At 36.9% G+C, this 22,442-nt stretch overlaps 3 protein-coding genes across 4 annotated transcripts; all 3 read right to left on the bottom strand.

Moving 5' to 3' along the window:
• Positions 1-1,562: 1,562 nt before the first annotated feature.
• LOC18591901 (formin-like protein (DUF1005)) lies at positions 1,563-3,724 on the bottom strand. Its single transcript, XM_007018326.3, has 2 exons — positions 2,957-3,724; positions 1,563-2,704 (listed from the first exon to the last, which is right to left on the bottom strand). Exons 1-2 carry the CDS (start codon positions 3,580-3,582, stop codon positions 1,990-1,992), a joined length of 1,341 nt encoding a protein of 446 aa, XP_007018388.2. The 5' UTR covers positions 3,583-3,724; the 3' UTR covers positions 1,563-1,989.
• Positions 3,725-7,410: 3,686 nt separating this feature from the next.
• On the bottom strand, positions 7,411-12,697 carry LOC18591899 (Inositol 1,3,4-trisphosphate 5/6-kinase family protein). The gene is made up of 10 exons (XM_007018323.3): positions 12,191-12,697; positions 11,477-11,558; positions 11,324-11,356; positions 9,560-9,680; positions 9,306-9,398; positions 8,880-8,999; positions 8,605-8,781; positions 8,223-8,278; positions 8,036-8,120; positions 7,411-7,902 (listed from the first exon to the last, which is right to left on the bottom strand). The coding sequence occupies exons 1-10, from the start codon at positions 12,385-12,387 to the stop codon at positions 7,814-7,816; spliced, it is 1,053 nt and encodes a 350-aa protein (XP_007018385.2). The 5' UTR covers positions 12,388-12,697; the 3' UTR covers positions 7,411-7,813.
• A 4,651-nt stretch (positions 12,698-17,348) lies between these two features.
• Positions 17,349-21,426, bottom strand: LOC18591897 (putative inactive poly [ADP-ribose] polymerase SRO3). 2 transcript variants are annotated; one of them, XR_001929110.2, is made up of 6 exons: positions 20,171-21,426; positions 19,747-19,988; positions 19,552-19,670; positions 19,388-19,447; positions 18,176-18,259; positions 17,349-18,064 (listed from the first exon to the last, which is right to left on the bottom strand). XR_001929110.2 is itself a non-coding variant. In XM_018126214.2 (4 exons), exons 1-4 carry the CDS (start codon positions 21,154-21,156, stop codon positions 19,346-19,348), a joined length of 1,449 nt encoding a protein of 482 aa, XP_017981703.1. In that variant the 5' UTR covers positions 21,157-21,423; the 3' UTR covers positions 19,119-19,345. The 2 variants fall into 2 exon arrangements, 1 of the variants encoding a protein (XP_017981703.1); XM_018126214.2 differs by lacking the exons at positions 17,349-18,064; positions 18,176-18,259 and having other exon boundaries at positions 19,119-19,447; positions 20,171-21,423.
• Between the last annotated feature and the right edge of the window lie 1,016 nt (positions 21,427-22,442).

The following is a 22,442-nucleotide window of genomic DNA, read 5'->3' as shown; positions in this document are numbered from 1 at the left end:
AATGATGGGTGCATGTTGCATTTCATTAATTGGTCTAGTGATGATTCTTGCTTGAAAATAATTGACAATATCGTTAGTGAATGTAAATCAAAGCCACAGTTCCAACAGCAAACCGAATCCAAATCCTCTCTTGTTTCCCACTAGCGGAGTTAAAACCTTAAAACACTCCGAAAGGGAGCATGGATTTAGATTCCCTACCAAGTCCAAAAGACATGGCCAAGTGAAATTCATGCAAAATAAAACTCTCGTGAATCAGTACTTTTTGATGATTTTCATCATCGTGGGTAAATGTTAAAATTTGACACGTAAAGCGTTTGTGGGCGAGGAGTCAGGACCCAGTTGGCACGAGGCCCGAGTTCCATAGGCCAACAAAACGAAGGGTCTGGGACTGTGGGCGCTCTGGTCCCAACCCCCGATCGTACCACACCTATGGTAATTGCTACGCACCTCATGTGATAGTGATGCAGTCTAATGCTAAACCCCACCAACGTTTTTCTTTCCCCAAATCCCCACACCATAGTTAAGCATCCTTCACTTTCCAATAAAAGCTGTGACAGTATTTTATGTGAAAAGAGGGAGAAAAACCTGAAACCCCCCCCCCCCCCCTTGCCCACACACCCAAGCAAAGACGTGAACCTGACTCCTGATTCTCGAGTCTCGAGTCCGTCCCGACGAAGCAACTTCGGTTTTAGTCGCCTACAAATACTGCCAATCCAACGTAAGCCTATCTGGCCTCTCTGCCAATGTCCACATTTTTTAAGCCTTTGTTCCTTTTCTTTTCTTTTGTTTTTTATCTTCAACTGTTCAAAATTTAGCCATTCTGTGTGCAGAGAGAGGCCCCTGCCTGCAGAGTGCCACCAGCAAAGCACTCACATGCATCTCTGTCTCCTTTTTACGTTTCCCTTCCATTCTTTCCCTCTCCCCCTTTTGAAGTTAGAAGTTGAAGGGAAGGTTATGGACTCATGGTCCCCCTTCCTTCAAAAACCATTTTGGCACCAACAAAAATTCAAATGGACCCTTACGTATAGGCACGCGCCACCAAATCCAGGTCCTACAACTTTCCTTTTACAGCACTTCCGTTCAAAATAATAATATACGCCTTGTGTAACAACTACGAACCCTTTGCTACATAGAATTTATGTTAGCCAAAACTGTTTTGAATGTGAAAGTCAGCAACTCTTCACCTCATTATTAATTGCACTATGAGCATTAAGTCATTACAAACCATGATTGTATGCAAAGTCTGCTCTAAAATAGTTTAATTCCTCTCCATTTGCACGCTTAAAACAGGCCACTGTTCTCTATTCTTTTCTGCCTACATAATGAAAGCGGATTACAGCTATCATCCATAAAACAATTTTTGAAATAATGCCAAAAAGCTCTAATAAATAACCAACAAGCAGTAGTAACGTGTACGCACATCCCTTGCTCATTTCCCCAACAACCCTCCACTTCACTTGCTGATCCTTCGGTTTATTTTCAAAGCCAAATAATCAATCATTAATGCCCTAACCTCACTTGTTTAACTAAATCAAGAGTAATAGTACTTAAAAGAGTAGAGATAATCAGAAATTGCCAACTTAAAATTGACAAACCATAACATTACAGCTCATCAATCCGTACAATCTAATTCAAATAGGAAATAGTAATGGTACTATTAAAAAGACTATGACGAAGTCAGCTTGACTACAATATCTCATAAAAAAAACAACCCTTTCTTTTTTTTTTTTTTTTGCTCATAACAGAAGAAAAAAAGAATTTAACACAAGCCACACGGTGAAACGAAGCGTGCCTGTCTAATCTGATGATCTCCCCTTCTCATCACTGTACAGAGATTTAAAGATTTGTTTGTTAGTGGTAAAATACGTAGCGGTAAAATGAAAACCTCTCGCTTTCCACGATGGAACCTAAAACCCATCCACTCAGGAAAAAAATGAAAAAGAAAATCCACGAAAAACGACAAAAAAACGAGGAGGGGGATAATCCGAATCACCCAAGTAAATCCTGGTGATTGCAAAGCTCTTTTCTTAACCGCTGAGAGAAAAGCCTGCAAGCATCCATACTCAGGTCAACGGCAGCGGCTAAAGCCACGAAAGCAGCTGCATCCTCCGTACAGTTCACGTGCTGTACACTCACCTCCACGCAAGGCTTGCTACACTTGCCTTCACCTTCCACGCGAGCCGACATTACAAACCCCCTATACACGCAAAACGGCCATAATCCGTACCCAAAATCCCCGCTACTTCTCGGACTACATGCCGGCGACGTCGCACTCCCCGGCGTCGCACGCCCGTTCGTGCCGCCGCCGCCGCCTAGATCAATTACAAACTTCCCTCCCTTACCTGAACTCAAAGTCGACTCGGCTAAAACAATAGCCGCGGCGCTCATATCAGGAATGAGTTCAAAACGGTAACCAAGTCCATCAGAAGAGCCACGTTCGCGCCAAGCCTCGAGACGGGCCCAGGGTTTCCAGGTGCCATCCCCCGGACGGAGAATCAGCCATGAGCCGGGATTAGAGCGGCTCACTCGGTCCGAACCTGGTGAGGCCACGAAAGGAGTAACCATTGAAGCGGCGGCTACAGGTGAGCCGGATAAGTCGTGGACCGTTATTGACCATCCTTTCCGCTCTTTTCCTGGCCTTTCCCTTTCGCTTCCGAACGAGCTTAACCAACCCCGAGAGCTACTTGGCTCTGACTGTAACGACCTGTCCGATTATAACTTAAAAAATTACTCAACAAGCAAAGAACAAACACTTGGAACTAACTGAACAGTAAAAAGTAAAAGAAAGGAAAAACTTTTTCATGAAATCAAAATTTTTTATAGTTTTCAATTAAGAACATAATCTGGCAAACTTTAACTTTGCAATTTCTTTACCGTACTATTTAGCATTCAAATTTAGTAACAAAAACTTTACAAAAAGCCTAAAAAATAACTAACTAAAAATAGTAAAACCAACCTGGATCTTTGATTCCGGTCACCGGTACTTCTAAAGCTGAACTTGCAAGTGAAAACGGGTTGCCTGATATTTCCTCTGATCTGAAACACTTGAGGACTACATTCGGGTTCGCCGTCGAACTGGAAAACGAATCTCGGGTCAGGTTCCGCTTTAACATTCAAGTGAAACTGAGCAGAGGAACCTTTATTAGCTTCTTTCCCAATCGAAATCCAGCCACTGTGGAAAACGCAAGCCCTAGATTCAGTTCCCGCCAGATCCAACGGTACAGACACTTTCCCTAACAGACGCCCCGAGTTAACCCCGCAAGTGGTGCCCCTCCTGCCAGTGTAGATAGCAATCTTGAGGCAAAGCTTGGCGGAAAAGATCGATTTCGCGGCGAGTTTGTCGATATCAGCTTTGCTGAGGTGGAAAGTGGCGGCTAGGGTTTGGAGCTGGTTGTCTGGGAACTGATTCTCCGGCGGAATGTAGGGAACGACGGCGGTTTGCAAAGGGAAGTTCTTGAGCTTAATCTTACAAAAACACGGCGACGAAGAAGGGTGAACAACGGACCGCGCCGGTTTGGACGCAACCGGAATTTTCAGCGCTAGATTACCTACGGTAATTCGTACGAAAGGGCAAGGGTCCATTTTCAGTTTCACTTGCCCCTTCCTTTTCGAGAAAAACCTACACTCTTGTTTATAGCAATGAAGAAAGTGAAGGGTTTAAGCTAAAAAAATGTGAGATGTGAACGGAGGTCACATGGGAAAACGTGTAAGGGATGCGTTTCGGAAAACTGGAAATGGTGGTACGCCAAACACTCTATTCATCATCTTCTTTTTCTTTCTCTCCTGAGTTTGCTGTGAGCCCTTCCAGTCTCTGAATTTTCTTTTTCCTTTATTTGAGACAATTTCTCTCTATTTCTATAGTAAGAGAGTTTAGATAGGGAGGGGATTAATGGGAAAGGCTTTTGGGATTAGTTGCCAAAAAACCAGGGGTAGACGGGGAAGAGGGGGATAGGGTAGGGGTGGAAGACAGCTGGGTACAGCCTGGCGTTGATTGCCAGACGGGAACGAAGCTGACGGTATCTGAGTGAGGCCCCTCTCCCTTCCCTCTCTCTCCTCTCACCTGACCAACTCTATTGTAGACTCCTATTTTTTTTTTGAAATTTGTTATATGACGAAAACACCCTTGTCTGTTCAATTTGGCGATTTGCAAGTCTGGCCACCTATACGGAATCTCGCTTCTTCTATGCACACAAAAAAGAAATGGAAATACATTAAAAAAAAAGATCCGGTGTGTTAAAATTGATAATTAATTTAATTAAATTAGGATTGTATTTTTGTTTGTGTTTATACAGTGAATCTTTGGTACCACACGTGGGTTGTGCCATTGAGGGTTTTCCTTTTCCCTCTTTCTTTTTATTTTCTTTATTCTAATTTTATTTTGGTGGGTCCGCCGTTTTTTTTTTTTTTTCTAGTGACTTATGTTCGTCTGATCTGGAATTTGGTTATCCGGTGGTTAGGATCAGAATCTGACTGCTGAGTTTTCAGAGAGGATCGCATGGTGTTAGACACGTGGGTCATTGGGAATGGATTTCAATTTTCATTTTTGAAAGAGGGGGAGAAAGACTTTGACCTCGCCCATGTCATGCTGATGTCATATTGTTGGAAAATTAATAATATTGTTTACAAAAAAAAAAATGGAGTTTGTGGTATTAATTTTGAAGTCTGCTACTTGCTTGTTGATACATGAATGAATTAGAGGCAGGCTGCGGTACGGACGGTAGCCAAACGTTAGATGGATGATGGTTTCTGATGAAAATAGATAATTAGCTGTTATTTTTATCCATAACAATGACGCATTCTAATAAAAACCAAAAAAATATATATTGGTAATATTTAATTTCATTTCCGTATTTATCCATAATAATTTCGGGAAAAAAAAAAAAAAAGGAACCCCCCCCTCCTCCCCATTTTTAAATGGTTTTGAATGAACGTTATATTGAAAAAATTAAAACAAAAAAAAATATAAACACAAAACGTAGCTGTAGCTTGGGATAAACTCCAACCGAAACTAAAGTCTTGTCTCCTAACCATGCATGTTTCCTTAATCATAAAATGTGGACCTAAAATGTAATAGCATAGACAACGTTTTTTTCACCACACTTTTGTGCTATTGATGATTAAATGCTTGCACTGGTTTGGATTTCCATATTGTAATTTACCATCTAACAAAGACTCTAAAAAAACACATGCATACACTTGTTTTCGATGCATAGTTGAAGCTCTTCTAATGACAATTATTTTCCTTAATTATTATTATTATTATTTGGATATAATATCTAAAAATGTTTTTAACTATTTATGAGAAAATCAAATAAATTTTTATATTTTTAATTTCGATCAAATAAGTCATTTTGAGTAATGATTGATTAATAGTTATTAATCAAAACGTTGTTTTGTCATTTTTATATTATGTGATGTTAATGTGACAAGCTAATATTTCGTTTTGAATTATGACATAACATGTTAAGTGTGGATATAATAATATGATCATGTGGCATTTTTATTAGATACGTTAGGTTCATATTAGTAACATGCAGCATCAAAATGATAATTAGTTAAATGTTAGTTGCAAATACTTATTAAAACTTAACATAAAAGTACAAAGATTTGATTGAATTTAATAAAAATATATATATATATTTAATTTTTTCAAATAATTCCAAAAAAAAATTTAAACATTATGCTTTGTTATTTTTATAAAATTTTCCCCTCAATGATGCAAAATGAAGTGATAAACTCGGCGAGAATGTAAATGAAGATAAAAACAATATGAAGTAATTAATTAAAGGGTATGCCAAAGCACCAATATGGTTGAGAATCCATAATGGTGATTTAATCAAGCAATAATCTCATTCATTCAAGAGAGTGGATCCCTCTATTCACCATTGAAACTCAAACTAGCATATAGCTATATACGTTGGCTGACATTAAGAATTTTTTGCTTCAAGATTAGGGCATCTAGCTTTAGTTTTTCTCAAACGTAATGAGTACTTAGACTGGTTTTAATGGGAAGGAGGTGAAAATAAAACTTTTCAATCAATATTTAGGTAAGAGTTATGAATCCTTTCTTTCAATGAAGAAAGAAGAGGAGGCAGATAGTTGACCCAAAGGCCGAATGCCCAAAAGAAATAACGAATGGGTATGATCCATAAGAAAACTTTGAGGCCCAACTGAAGAAAAGGATACGCATGTAATCCAAAAGGAAAGGTGTGGAGACACCCCTTTCACTCTCCTTTGTTACGCTTTTAACTCTCCCACTCTTCCATGTCCTTTTATGTAAACCCAAAACAAAGGCAGGACAGAGGGAGCAAATCCAAGCCGAAACAGAAAGAAAAAACCATGCCTATAATTTCCGTAACTTCAGCTCCCAAAGTCACCTTTATCCCCAACTCCATCTCTTCCACACCTTCATTTAGGACACCTAGTCTCCCATCTTGGACAATTGCCAATGGCGGGTTGGTGATAGAATGTTCATCGCGACCGCAGAAGAAGGCAACGAAGCATCACATGAAGACAAGGCCGCGCAAGACGCAGGCATGGGACATAAGGAGGAAGCCCACCGTTTACGCTCCTTTGCCTCCACTCCCTCCTGACTGGACCCTGGTTTCAAGCGCTGGTGACAATGATGGTGGTGGCGATGTTGGTGCTGTTGCTGAGGTTGGTCTCGCTGGCTCTGCTCTACAGGCACCTCTTTCCAGTGGGTAGCTTCCGTTTTATCATTATGTCGGTCGTGTCGTGTTTGTTTGAAGGTTTTTGTTTGGTTGTCTGGGTTTTCGTGCTTAGTTATAGGCTTCATGTTTGAATGATAAAATGAAATTGATTCTGGTATTGTAATATACTCCCATGAATTGCCTATGTTTAAGTTTTTCTCGAGCAGGGACATGGAATTCTATTTCTATGCCAACAGACTTTGCCAAAAGGAACGGATAGCTTTTTCTTGATAACAGTCAAGCCTTGTCGTTTCACTTAATAACTAGTTGTGAATCTTATTTCATTTGAATTTGGGCAATCGGTTAAAATTTACATTAGATAGGTTACTTTTGTTTCACTTACTAAGAAAATGGAAACATGTCACACATAGTCACAGTACCCACAGTCCATTGCTACTCTGAAGTTCTGCTTCAGAAATCAGAAGAGTTCAGTTCAGGTACTAAAACTTTTTGAATTTTGAGTTTACATTATTGCAAATTAAAAGAGCAAGAATTAAGGTATAGAATCATCCTTAGACCAGTTATGCCACCAATAACGAGATGGGTAACCATGATGCAGGAGAAATTAATAGAGAAAAAGGAGAGAATGTTTTGAGAGTTGAGACAATCAATTCCTTTTATTTCAGCACTTAGGGTTAAGTTCAGAGGACAAGGATCCTTCTTCTAATCGAGACTCATACTGAAAACAAGACATTGGATATTGCAAGGAACAAAATAATGTGTATTAAGAACGAGAAATGTTGTTGATTGCCCCAAAGTGCTCTCCTATCACCATGATACATGTAACAGCATAAGGGTAATTACAAGGTAGAACAAAAGAATCGAGCAAGAATGAGTTTAAGTTGATTTCTAAAGAGCTGTTTAAATTGTAAACTTCTTAGTAGGGAACAATCCTACCAGCAAGATGTAATTACAGAATTTGGAGGTTGAAATCTTTTTGCACTTTGAAATACACCCTCCTTGAGCCGCTAGCAGGAATTACATGATGCTATACAAAGGGTACCGTAACAAGTACAAGACCTCATCTTGCATATGATTATTGAGAGCATCTGATGCTTCGGAGTTTTTCAACATCTCGATTCCTGAAGGGTTTCGGACAGTCACTAGCATGATCTTTTCTTGTATCCACTCTGCACAAGGCTCAAGAGGAAGTCCGTAAATATATGTTCATATCCTGGCATTTTCCCATAGCCTGCAATAATTTCACAAACAATTGCAGAGCAAATCAGCATGTCTGAGGTGTTTCGAACAAAGAATTAAAAGGGGGCTTTAAACCAAGTCCAAAACTGCCCCCATGATGCTTATACGGTAGAAGTTTAACTTGCCAGGAAAGTAGTTGATGTCTATGACATAAAAATGATCTCTGGTCCCATGCTCCCGGATAATGTCTAGGTTAAATAGCCGAAGACCCTATAGTAACAAAAAAATTGCATAGAAATATATATTATAAGCATGATTTACACATTAGTATGTAGAGACCAGGAAACTAATAGTCAAAATTGAAAAACCTACCAGTCCACGTCGAAGTTCTTTGGCTAGTCTTTCAAGTAAAGGGCGAGGAGGAAGCTCTGCAACAGAAGGAAAAACATATGTAAGACGGCCCACAAAGATGCTAAAAGCATGACTTAAGACATCACACTTCAGCACAGTTCAAAGCAGCATCTCCTTTTTTACTTGAGACACATCACATGGTGTTGAATGAAATTAACTGAAAAGCTGCAATCAACTGAGGGCTCATTCAGCCTTTATAACTTTTTTTTACTCAACCATGAAAATTTCTTCATACACGTTTCAAGTCCAATCAGATGATCAAACATTCACGTTGACAAATGCCGACAAGCAGAATTGGGAGAGTAGCAACGAAGAAAAGCTATTCTTAGACAGGACAACTCACCAGCCACACTAGGGTCCAAATCTGCATCATCTGCAGAAGCTGCAGCACAGGAAACCCGTGGAAACCGAAAAACACCCGCATTTTTAGAGAGCTCTCGTTTAGTTACATCAGGTAAAGAGAAACGCCTGACCACTTTAATAGCTTCTCCAACGATATAAACCTTGAAGAGAACACCTCCTACAGCCATTATGATATAAAACAGTACAGCAATTAATGATGGATCATAGAATTTTGGCCTATGGTTATTAGTCTCTACAGAATCTGCAGTTGCATACCATGGTTAACAAACTCCTGCAGAACAAGTGGAGGTTCAAGTTTCTGAAGGGAGTATTGATCATAAGCAAGTGATAGTTCATGTGACTTTGCACTTCCATCAGCAACCAATGGTTTTGCAACTGAAACAGACAGAAATAAGCAAGTTTGCTTAGAAAAAAGTGACATAAAAATTAGATCAGACGAAGGAAAAAATTGATATCCTAAAGTAAATCACACGACTTGGGAGCATGATCTAGCAAAAGCATCTCTATGCTTCTTATGATTCAAGTCCAGCCACAGTCCCAAGCACCTCACAGGTAACATATACACCACATGAAACAGATCATTAAGTCGAATGCACAGCATACCAATGACTATGTATAACTTAAATGGAGACTATAGAATGGTACAACATATTAGAACACCGCATGAAAAAATCTGCATACCAAGGGGCAGTGTCAACCCAGCTTTGGCTACAGCATCAGGAATGGATGATGCATCTCTTTTAATGACCAATTGCCTGGGAACACCAACTTTTCCTGCATGGTAAAACATCAACATTCATTTTGATCAGCTTCGGAGTTCATCTGTAAATCTTTCATCAAAAACTGGAAAGTTGCCAGTGAGAGAGGAAGAAAAACCCTACTCCCATTGGATTCTAAATTCCAATGTCAACCATAAAAAACATGGCATAAATTACCATAAGAATCAGATAAATTCATATCTGCAACACATTGTAGCATTGATTGGCGATTGTGTAAATGTTGTATAGCATCAGGAGGATCAAGAACTGTGACTTCTGGATGTGTTCGTCTATATTCCTGCAATTATAGGTTAGAAATTGTAAGATGGATAGGTCTGAAGACAAATGTGTAATTAGCAAACAAATTACCCTTGAGACAGCAATTTTTCTACAAGTAATTGTTGATATATTACTGTCCAGAACCAAACGCTTTATAATCCTTTGGTGAAAAAGAAAAAGAAAAAGTTTCCTTGCTTTTCACTTTTGCTTATAATCAATTCTTTCCAGAAGAAGAGCTTATAAAAGAGACACCTAACATACTTCATAATTCCTGGTTCACATGCATTATCTAGTCATGCATTGATGCAAATTCACAAGGCAGCTCACTAAATTGTTTTTTTCATTAGGCAACTGTGGTTAAGAAATCATCCTCTGGTTGTAACATATGAATCCTATCCACCTAAACTTATGCCGACACTGAACTATTGAAAGTTGAAAACAGCCCACGCATGCTAGAAGATACTTAAGAAAGCAAAGCAACAGGTGATGTGGACCCCATTCCAACCCCCCACCCAAAAAAAAAGAGGAAAAATTAAATCTCACATGAAAAGCACATTAAATAACTAGACAAACACAGCAACACAAAAATTGAGAAATTATTAAGATTAAGTGACATAAAACTCAAGGAACCATCTGAAAATGCACAACAATACAGGCTCACAATACAAAGTAAAAGCTGACAGTTCAAAAATAATGCATAAAAAAAAGGATACTTATTTAAGAAGAATGGGTTAGTCCAGCGCTAGAATTATGAAAAAGTATCTACACTTTTATCTGAAAGAATTGACTCAAAACAGAATTAGAAAAGAAAACGTGGGCCATTTTGGTTATGAATTGAACTCATTTTCTAGCATTAGTTTCCAAGGATATCAGGTGCAGCAGCTGATAACTTCAAAAACTGAAAATTATAAACTGAGATAAACTACAGAAGTTTCAAAGATAACTTTCCCTAAAACATTAATGTTTCAGCATAAAAAATACGACAAAAACAGCATACCCAACTTCCAAAGCATAACTGATATAAATTTGAACATAAGAACTTGAACCCAGCTGAGGTCAGAAGGTTTGACACTGTAATCCTAGAACCAATGCTGGATATTTGCAAATAAGAGAAGTGAATCCTTTTACTAGACACTTCATCAAGCAGCCAAAAATGGAGTGATGAGGGAGGCACTTGCAAAATTTAGTCCTCAAGCATGATATAGCAAATACTAGAGGTACACCAGATCCTACCCTTATTAGGATTGAGTCAGGATAAAAAGGGTAACACCCAGGACAAATGAAGCCATTCAAAACAATGAAAAAGTTTTTTTGCAGGTAATGCTAAGGAAAACCTGAAAAATCAGCTAGATGGCCATGGAAGTAGAAACATCCTCACTTGCTGGAAGCTTAAGGCCTCGACCTCAATTATCAAGTCAGGTTTCATGAGGAAGGAAAGAGCAAGCAGTCTGCAAATTATGTCAGCCACTCATGAGATTTAAACACAAAGCAATTGTCTGTCACCAGTCACTGGGTTATTTGGTTCCTCACATGTAAAAACACATCAACATGGCAACGTAATATATCAAAGACCAGTGGCTTCATACTCGATCATTTCCAAGACATCCATCATTCTCAAAAGAAAACAAAATTTATACTGTAGCATCTAGGATTTGGACCAACCTCAAGAATTTGGCGCCACTCTTTTCCGGTCAACTGCACCAGAAACAAAAACAGGCCATTTTAAGTCAGACACGCAAGCGCAAGTACTTGTTTGCACCATTCTTTTTATTTTTTTCATGTCATCACGAAATATAAGAAATAGTATCTACCAACCTTGTGCAGTACAATATCAAAAGGACCTTGATCCGAAAGAGGTCTGTTTTGATCAATTGCAACAAACAATATACCCTTATTCCTGCTCCATTTCCAACATTTTACACGGTTACTCACCAGAAAAAAAAAAAAAAAAAACCCAACACATGAACAGCAACAAAGGGTTAATAGTAACCGCAAAATCCAAGCTTTTTCTGCTATCAAGGTACAAAACAACCGCATCCCTTCTTTTGAAAACACAAGAACTTAGGACCCATATTTTAATTTTAGCAGAAGGTCATATTGCAGCAAAAAATGTAGACTAAATCCAATACTAGTAACAATAACAGCAAAGACTAAGTAATAGCAGCAAATTCAATATGTACATCATACACGACCAAAGTCAAAATCTTTGCTACAAAAAATACTATAAATATTAAATATCTTCATGAATTGATTCCAAGTAAATACTGAAAATGACATATTATTATCAACATAATAAACATATTTAGTATAAAATAAAAACTCTTTGACTTATAAGAGTAAAAGAGTTTGATGTAATATTCACATAAATTACTTCATTTTCCTGACAACCAAAACGACAACGACACAAATTGGCAGCATATTCTCACACCTTAGAATCCACACATTAGATTCCAAAACGATCAACCAGAAAAAATAAACGTATACAAAAAATCTCCGGCTACACCTTTAAAAAAAAACCGCGAGATTCACCTGGCTAAACCTTCAAGCTTTGGTTGTAAAAAGCTCTTAATCTTCTTAGAAGTAAGCGCGTAACCGACAACAACAACGTTTTTCAGTTGTTGTTGTTGTTGTTGTTGTAAAGCTCCGACAGAAATCTGCGACATCGTTTCAGAATCCTCGTCGTCGTAGTCATCGACGTTATGAGAATATTCTTCCTTGAGCCTCATATGGGAGTAAAAAATTAGGTAAATAAAGAGGAATGCGAGGAAAACCAAGATCCCCGAGATTTCAGAGAGTCTGTTAAACAAAAAAACGACGAACAAGGAAGAAGATGAAGAGAACGGGAAATAGTATTATGGGTGAGTTTGGGGTTTGGTGAAGGAAAACGCGTGTATAAATAGGCGTATTGATTGTGGACATATTTTCGGGAAGGAGGAGTTTGGATTAGATGTTTCGCTTGCTTTTTGGCTTAGTTTCTGGACGCGTTCAATTTGATTTGAACTTGATAATCAAATCGTCAAGCGTGATGCAATGACGATGCGTTTCCACATGTGCCAGATATATCACGGAAAAGGTGGCTTATGACGTGGCAGATTAGTGGTGACACCTGGGATTTGTTTTGGGGATAATTCAATTTACTATTTCCAGCTCTTTTCTAGATAATGCAAAATTTTTGGACCGGCTTTTCATCATCAATTTTGTTCTATAATAAATAAGATAAAATGATAAATTCACAAATATTAATGAGTTACAAATTCATGGATAAGCTTTGTCTCATAATCATTAATCAACCTCAAGAATAAATACGAAAATTTTTAAGATATTTTCTTTTTTGTTCTGTTTGAGATAAGATGTATGACATAAATATATGTGTACAAAATTTTTTTCTTAAATTCTTAGAAATTAGTTGATTTTTTAAAAAAAAACTCTGTTAGAGGTGACTTGGATTATAATATTTCATATTCCAATGGTTTAGTCAATATGTTAAAAAAGAAGTAAGCAACTAAATACAAGAGAACCCGATTGTACAGTAGCAATTAGATTAAAGTTAAATGTGGGTCTATGATTGAGTGGAAGTGGAACATTAATTTTGATTTCATTTCAATGATTTACAATTTTGAAGAAAAAAGTGTTAGGAATAACTTGTACAAAAAGTTAGGGAATACTTGGGATTGGACATTGAAACGTAAGCACTTATTGAACAAGTTGAAAAATGCAAAACCCCATGATTTCAACAAGTTGATCAATCTTTTTTTTTCTTTTTTTATTTTGTTTTCTTGTTGCCCTCTATAGAAGCCACCAAATTTCAAACCAAATTCACCAGTTGACCATGAAATGGAATCAATGCCATCTTTCCAAGCATTGATAACACATTAAAATCACTAATTATATAATATAACTCAAATTTCAAACACCCGAATATTTAGTTTATTTTTATCAAAAAATTAGACTCGAATTTTTTTTAAAGTTTGGAAGAAGGTAAATACTTGTTGAAATAAAAATATATCCTACAAAAATGTAGTATACACCAATTGCAATTGGATAAGCGTTGGATATTGAACCCTTTATAAACGAGTGTCAATATGTTATATTTTATATACTTATTATTATTAACAAAGGTGGAGTTAGTTATGGTTTGGTTCATAGGGTAGGACGTGGATGTAATATATTTTTATTTTGCCATCTTTAACCTGTTGGGTCCACTTGGACCGGGTGGGCAGATCTTATCTTGGCCAGATAGCTCCTCCACTTAGAAAAAATTTTCAAAGATTTATCTTTGTATTTTTGTTGTGAACTTGCCCTACAAATCTATCTTCTATTTATATATATATAAAACACACAATTGAATGAAATTCAGAGTAGTTCTTCACAAATTTAATAAATTTTGTCTCTTTAATTATTGCTAATTCTAATAACATACTAAGAGATGACACGTTTCTAAATCACTTTCAGGAGAAAGAGGAAAAAACCCAATATTTTATATTTTTTAACAAGTATATAGAAAGGATGCACTCTTTGTTGTGGTGGGATGAGTAGTTAATGTTCTCGGTTAGTTTTTGTGTTTGGGTTGTTAAGTTTGATTGTGTGGATTGTGTGATCTTATTACAATCGAATTACTTTATTTTTGTTTTTATTAAACAGGTTAAGTAAGTAAGTCAATTTTTATGTCGCTTTTATGCTGTCTTAATACACTACCATTCTGTCGAATAATTTTATAAATTTCACTTAAATAGATGAAAATTCTAATTTACCATTTAAAATAAAAAACAAGAAGTAATGAAATGGGAAAAGTTGATTTGTCATGATACATGGAGAGAAGACTTTGCGCACTTGAATACCATCAGCCACAACCACGGGCACATAACACCATGCCTTTTGCACAAAAAAGGAGCAAGTACTGATTCGTTGATTCAATTCACTTTAATGGAAAGTCAGGCAATACCTTCTGAAAATGATGGATGCTTCCCGTAGCTGAACATGACTGCCATTATATAATGTCTCTTTTACTAAAAGCTATCATCATAAAAACACACCCAGGACCACTTCACGTCGTTTTCCGCCATTGTGGAAAATATGAGACCATTTTCTTATTTAGTTTAGCCTTTGCTAATCTCTTACCCTAAGCCAAGCAGTCTTATCCATGGACTATGTTTGTTTGACCTCTCGGGAATTTGAGATAACTTTTAAAAAAATTCGCATTAGCAAAGCTGCCACCGATTGGTAGGGACTTTGATGTTTTGGTTCTTTGTTTGTTGATTTCTTTCAGACCTTTCCTCTGCCTATGATCTTAGGATGGATCACTGAAGAATGAGACTGTATGCATGGCTGGGCAGCCACGAGTTCTAATGGTGCCAATTGCCAACATGTTGATGCTGAAAATCATTTGGAAGTATTTTCTCCATGGTTGGCAGCTTGGGTTCATCACATTCCAAGAGTTAAAAACCTGAAACTCGGATTCGAATCCTGAAACTAAAAGTTAAGATTAACAGAATGAGAAAGATTCATCTTTATGATGTAGCTTAAAATGATATCCATATTGCACTAATTAGGTCATTCCCTCTGGTGTCTTTCTTCTTGTTTTCCAATTCCTTTGACCACATTTTTATTGAAACAAACATGGGATTCCTTAGTTAGGTAATGTCTCCCCCCCAAAAAATGGATATACTATAATCAAGTGGATTAGGTTGGGAATTCAATATGGATGGATGAACAAATCAAGTTGAGCATTTTTTACACAACAACTCTTTGTATTTTGTACATGACTTAAAGAGTTGGGTACTCAAGACCTTGACATTGATATTGATATTAATTTCCTTCCAATTTCTTTTGTCGGATATGAATGGAAGATACGGGAGAAAAGGTGTGGTGTAGCAAAGCTGCTTATCAACCATCATCATTTCCCACCATAACATTGCTTCCGTTAGCAAACTTGACTTTTCCGACAATTTTTTCTTGCAAATTTTAAGAGGTTTAAAGCACCTAAGAATTGAGAAAATAGAAGGAACCTCATACCTGGCTGTCAGTACTTGCCAATGCCATTGCTCAAAGACCCATTGTCAGCAAGACATCGACTGTTTCGAAAGAGCTGAAATTGGGGAGGCAAGTTTGGTTCGGGTGATTTTAGTGATGTGAAATTTTGCTTTGCCAGTAATTCTCAACCCCTATAGTTGGATACAGTTGTGCAACAAGCAAGGACACGTCTCCAACTTTCGAGGGGTGCAAATCATAATGCAAAGCAGGCCTGGCCATCATCGCCATTAGTGCACTTCACTGCTTTTGGGGTCCTTAGCTTAATCTTTCCAAGCATAAATTCAACATATTTGTCATTTTCTGAATTAAAAATTGAATGTAACTACTTAACCAACACTAAAATGTAAAAGTGAACAGATTTCAAGTAATTTCCTTTTAGTTTATGAGATGGAAGAAATCCGTCTTCTGATGTTTCATCGAGACTCTAGAGTTGACAGGAATGAGTTAAATGGGTCGGACAAAAGAAGATAAAACAAAAAAGAAACAAACAAATGGTTACAGCCCAGAAGTCAACTGAAGGACGAACAATTGATTGCAAATGTATGTAGTATTTTGTTTTTATATGCTTTTTCCAAGCAATCTAGGTATGGGGTCTTTTTTAAGTTAGTGGACTGCATAGCTGGTATTCCACTTCATTTCTCTTCTCGGAAAAATAAAGTCCAGTCACAGTGAGGAAATTGCCCATACAGTTGCAAAATTTAGTACACTTCTTAGTTGCTCAGATTCTTGTCATGGTTGACGTTTGTTAGTGTTGAAGGCTTGAAGCTGAGTTATAGGCCTCCAGGGATAATTTAGCTTTTATCTAAATAAGTTAATCACAGGAATTCAGAAATTTGAGCTGGATGCAACATGCAGTTATCAGTCTTTTATCTCAAATTCTAAAAATGCAGGTCTCTCTCCAATGAACGGTACCGGAGCCAGTAAAGCATACCTTTTTCAGGAGGTGAATCGATGTCCTGATACCCTTGCTCGGAAAGGCAGCCAGTTTTAATTCTGTTCATTTAGTTGTATCAAGAGCTGCTGAGGCAAATAGGGAGGAGAGGTATCGCTCTATTTTCAAATATTATGAACGGTCCTTTCTGATACACAGGAGAAAATCTGTCTTTGTTGCAAACTCAGTGTGATAGTTTCCTCTTTTCAAGTCCTACCATGTGCTTTAACAGGATATTTTGCTCTCACATACCTTCATCAGGCTTCTGGTGTAAAAGCATTGGCTAGTTTCACTTTGGAAGTTCACCTCTCCCTTTCCATATTAAAAGAAAATAATAAAGGTAAATTGCGCATGATGCTTTCCAAAGACGAGTAAAGAACACTATACCATAAATAAATGGAGAATTAAAATGCAAGGGGCTATGGGCTATCCAAGCAACATTATTAACCTGTAAGTACTGAAACCTATCATTATTATTCATTCTTCCGTTCATAAACAAAGTTAGAATATTACAACATGTTTTTTCATTTATCATATTAATTTATTAATTTTTTTAAATATACTTCAATTAGTGTGTGATAATCCTTTAACCCTATCAATTATCCAACGACTGCTTGCTTGAATGAATTAATTGATCTCACAGATAAAATGGAAGTGCAAAACTCTCCAACTATTGACAAAAGAAATAAACAAATTAAAAAATTTTAAGAACAAATAAAGCATACGAAACACCATGAAAACAGCCTATCCATATTGATTTCATTTGAGAAAAACTCAAATGGAAAACAACCTTCCCCAAATGCCACAATAACATGAACACAAAAAGAAAAAGAGAGGGCGCAGGGGACATATATTCTTTAAAATAGAGATCAATAATAACTGATGACACCCCTGCTGTTGATGCAAAATGCTTTAAGCAAACATTTTTGACCACCTTCTGACCCTATAACATACCACGATACATGACATCAACCAAAGTTTTCCTATTCATAAATATGAGGCAACTTAAAATATAGCATAGGTGAATATTATTAAACCTCTGGGTTTAATAACAATCCTTCGTATAAGCATGCTCCACAAGTGGGGGCCAAAAACACCAAAAAAGAAAGAAACTACTTGCAGTATCTCTAGTTCCTCAAGGCAGATATTACCGTTTGCACCAGATATGTTAAGTGTTTTGGATTAATGAGACTTAGTAAGTACTTGTATAAAATCTTGACAAATCAAGAACTAAGTAGAGTGAATAGTACACCAAACATAAACCACATCAATACTCAAGTAAAATAAAAAAAAAAATCAAGAGTAAAGCCTACAATTGTCGACCAACATTTATACATATTATGCTGAACTGGCTTATTCAATTATGCAAACCTTGTTAAGCTTTTGGCCAAAACCCCCTGACATCTTGCATGCGTTGGGCAGCTTCCACAATCTCATGATGGCTACAAAAAAACTCTCCCCAATGAGCTCCTTATTAAAGATGGATAAGCATCACAAAAAATAAATAAATAAAGATAAATGACATCAAATCAACAACTGAACACAGGTATAACCTTCTTAACTAGAAAGGAAGCTCAGCACTCATGCTTAGATTCTTATTCAAGTAGGCTTCCTTTCATCATTCAAAAGGTCTGAATCTGTTACACAAGGGTAAATATGTAAGAAAAAGCCAACAAAACCCAGTTTAACATCACCTCATCTGCTGCTTCAAACTGCAGCAAAGATACAACAATATACTTTAGATAAAACCAAATGGACAAAAAAACAACTATGAGCCATGCAAAAATATAACCAAGGTGACATGTTTATCTCATATTGATGCCTACAATAATCTGTAGCAAAAGCCAAAAGTACAATTTCATAAATTATAGTTGTTTGACACCTATAATCATCTGCTTCTTTGAACTGAAGCTAAAGACAAAATGGAAACAATCAACTTTAGTATAATCAAAGGCCATTACTCATTAAAAAGCTTTAGATAAACTGTAGATCACAATGCAGGTCCAAATAAATCCCTTTTAAACTGTTATACCAAAAGCTGAAAATACTACTTGATAGAAAAACATCATATGCTTTTCAGAACAGAAACAAAGATACCATGGAAACCATAAGTTTCAATACTCAAAAACCAATGAATTGTTAAGTACTTAAGAATTGTGCTTTAGATAAAGCCTCAAGTGCAACAAAAAAAAAAAAAAAAAAAAAAGAACCCAGACATATCTGAAACAGCCTAAGGTAAAATAATAATGTTGAAAAGTAAAGAGAAAGATGCTGTGATTTTACAGCTTTAGATCACAAAGTAGTTCATCTCAGATTATAAGCTTGTCAATAGTATGAATGTGTCCAGAGTGTACCATCTGCACATGTAATGAGGATGCAGACTGAATAAAACTATCAAAAACTTCACTGCTCATTTCTTCTCCACACTGCAATCTTTAGAAGGTGTAGAGTCCACAAAATAAAATCTATAGTAAAAAGAGAAAAGGAAAAACTCACTAGCTGAAATTGTAAACTTCTTAACGTCTTTAATCAAATTACTACAATGTACTGTGGGTTAAAGAAAGAGGAAAAAATGAAGAAAAAAAAAGTAAGAACAATTTATGTTGTTTCTGTGGTCTAAGCGTCTCCTTTCCTATCCTAGTTGTGAGGTAACAATTACATTTTTTTTTTCCAACAGGATAGGCAAATGAAATCAGTAACTAAAACAATTCCAAACTTCCAGATCATCCAGAAGCACTAATTTCCAGAATAGCAGATTTTAGAACCTCATCTCCAGCAACCAGTCGTAGGTGCCTTAGAAAAGCATCCCTGGCCAACTTTCCAGCCTGTTTTAACAATTGAAAAAATAAAAATGTGTTCATAGTTTAAACCCAACATCCATTATAAGCAACAAGAAACATCTTCATCTAATAGACATGCAGCCTCTTACCTTGAATGTGCTGTATGAAATCCATATTTCCCGCACTTTGGCAGGAGGAAGACAGCTCTTAATCTTTGAAAACAAGCTCGCAAGGGAATACACAACACCAGCAGCAGGCCTCGGTTGACCTACAAGGAAATGCCCAAAATATTAACTTATATATGAAGAATAAAAAAAAGATACAAGGGGACTAGAAAAGTTTACCATGAATGTTACCAGAAGCTCTGAAACTCACAACACACTCGGGCATAATATGCATATTCGCTTTAGCTGACCATACCACATACCACTTCGGATTCTCAGGATCATCAGAACCGGTGTCAAAATCCACACTAGATGGGTGATACTGTTTAGATCCTGCTTCCAATTTCTCGACATTTCCCAATATAAGCCGGCACAGAATAAGATGTTTTACACCATTATCGTCAGCATCAGCCAGCTTTGCACTGGAAGAATTAATACAATTTAGCAGAGCCAAATAACAGAATAAAAATTAAAAATTAACAAAAGAGATAAAAAAACATATTAGGGAGTAATTAAACCTATAGAGATGAGCCAAAACAGCCGCGGCCACCCAGGAAAAGCTAAGTACGTTACTGAACAATAAACAAGAGACATAATCAACTACCTCAATTGTGGCAACTGAAAAGACGACAAATAAATGCCAACCCCGCAAACGTCAGCCGCGGGAACAATGCTGGGCATCCCAAAGCCATGAGCCAGAACACTCTCCACAACGTTGGCGGCAGCCCCATACCAGGCATAAACTATATTTGAAGTACCTCTCGCGGACTTAGTGATCCCCACCTGCTTCTCAAAAGCCTTACGACGAGCCTTATTCATATGCCCTTGATGCTTACACTGATGAATTGAAGTAACCGTAACCCCATCATCAGCTTTCTTCATTCCATTCAAGAAATGACCCTTAACAACCACATAAGCTTTTTCTGTTTCTCTCAACAGCAACGAGTCAGGCCACCTAGCAGCTCCCCCATCCTCCAAACGCTGACGTTTAATCACATCTACGGCTTTGTTAGCAGAACTCACTTCAGGCTCGTCTCGTTTTCTCTTCGATGAAGCTCCATCAATCTTAACCTCAATCTCAATCTTAGCATTACAATTGTTACTATTATCTTTGAAATTGCAGCCAATATTATCACCGCTTACACTTTCATTTTCAGATTCCGTAATTTCTTCTTCGCTGTAAAAAACATTAGGGAAAAAACACTTGTGGTTTTCATCGATCCAAGAAATCGATCGTTGATTTCCTGTCACGTAATCGATCTGCACCATCCTCTTCAAATCAAAAAAATACTTCGCACCGTCGATAGACGCTTCGATAATCGGTCTCCGTTCCAAGAAACCGGCTCGCAGCTTTTTCACAACATCCTCCGAGAAATTTAGCCAAGAACTATTGCGATAGTACATGAACAGGAAAGGAGCAGCGCTTTTTTCGAAATTCGCTTTGTTCTGTGAAGCAATTCGTTTCGAGCTTCGACAGCGGGCGCATTTTCTTGAACTTTTCGATGACGACGATGGTGGCGGTGGAGGAGGAGCAACCATATCCCCAACTGATTCCACCCGATTCTTCGTCGTTGCTGCTGGTTGAGACATTGAATTTTCTCAAACTATAACACAAAGATTCCTCAAGATTCTCAAACAATACACGCGAGAACTGATGGAATCGGAAATATGTGTAACTGGAACCCGCGCTATATAAACGCGTCGGGACGGAATCCGGGTAGAACTCGGAATAGGGTTCATATTAAATTACAAAACTAGGTCTCTGTTTTAGGACCGTTAACGTTGGTAATCAAAAATGAACGAGGGTATTTCTGATATTTCATACGTCTATTAAATTGAGGCGGTTACAGATTTCTTGGGACCCGCGATGAACGTTTCGAGAACGAAGAGTTGTTCAGAACAAACTTGCTGGCTAAGTTGCTTTTTCAGCTCCTCGTACTTTATTGTGCCACGTCAATTGGGCTTGTCTGCCGATTTGTTTCTTTCTTTGGCCCAAAGAAATTTGAAAATTAAAAAATAATTAAAAAAAAAAGACAGAGAAGCTCTTTCGCGACTTGGAAATTTTTGGATGACCAAAAAAAATTCCTAACTTTTGACTTTCTTTCTTCTTCTCCTTAATTCTTAATTAATCGAGTTGACAATTAAACTTGCATTAAAAAATAGCGCGTTTTCAACTTTAGAAAAAAAAATGGTTAGAATTCAGGAATTTCATATATTAATATTTTATTTTTTCTTATTTATCTATTTCTTTTTCACCTTAAAATGCTCATCTTTTGTTTTTGTTAAGTAATTTATCAAATTTCTATCCTTATCATTAAATTAATTTAAATCAATTTATGCACTCTATTTTTTCTTTTATTTACTTTTCGTGCAAGTCATGAGGTCTTTATCATGAGTTTTTTTTTTTCTAAAACAAGAAAGAATTTTCAATCCAATCAAAGAATTAAAAAGAAAATACAAAGTATGAACCAACAAGCAGGTTACAACCGTTTTGAATTTGGAAAAATACAAAGCTCAATTAAAGTCAATGGTGTAGTCTTGTCTTTGTTTCATTCTCCTCACTTCTCCCATCCTTTGTTTTAGTTCATATCAATCTCAAATGACTTGTTGGTGAGTCATGAATTATACGAGAAGTCATTGATACGACTAGATAGAAGAGAAAAAAGTGTGGTCAACCACGAGCAACTACTTAAGAAATCCCACAAAAATTGAGAAAAAAAGTCTCCATTATTTGGATGTTACCATGGTTAAATGTCTTTTTCATTTCTTTCTTTCTCTTGTCTTAATAATTTTTCTTTTTATAAGGTATTTATTTGTTTTTTTAAATTTATTTTTTCAAAAATCATAACGTTTCGATTTCGAATATTGATTACTTT

The sequence above is a fragment of the Theobroma cacao genome, chromosome 8, assembly GCF_053813885.1.
Source record: "Theobroma cacao isolate CCN51 chromosome 8, ASM5381388v1, whole genome shotgun sequence".
Taxonomy (NCBI): Eukaryota; Viridiplantae; Streptophyta; class Magnoliopsida; order Malvales; family Malvaceae; genus Theobroma; species Theobroma cacao.
This window is presented reverse-complemented; position numbering and strand designations above follow the sequence as displayed.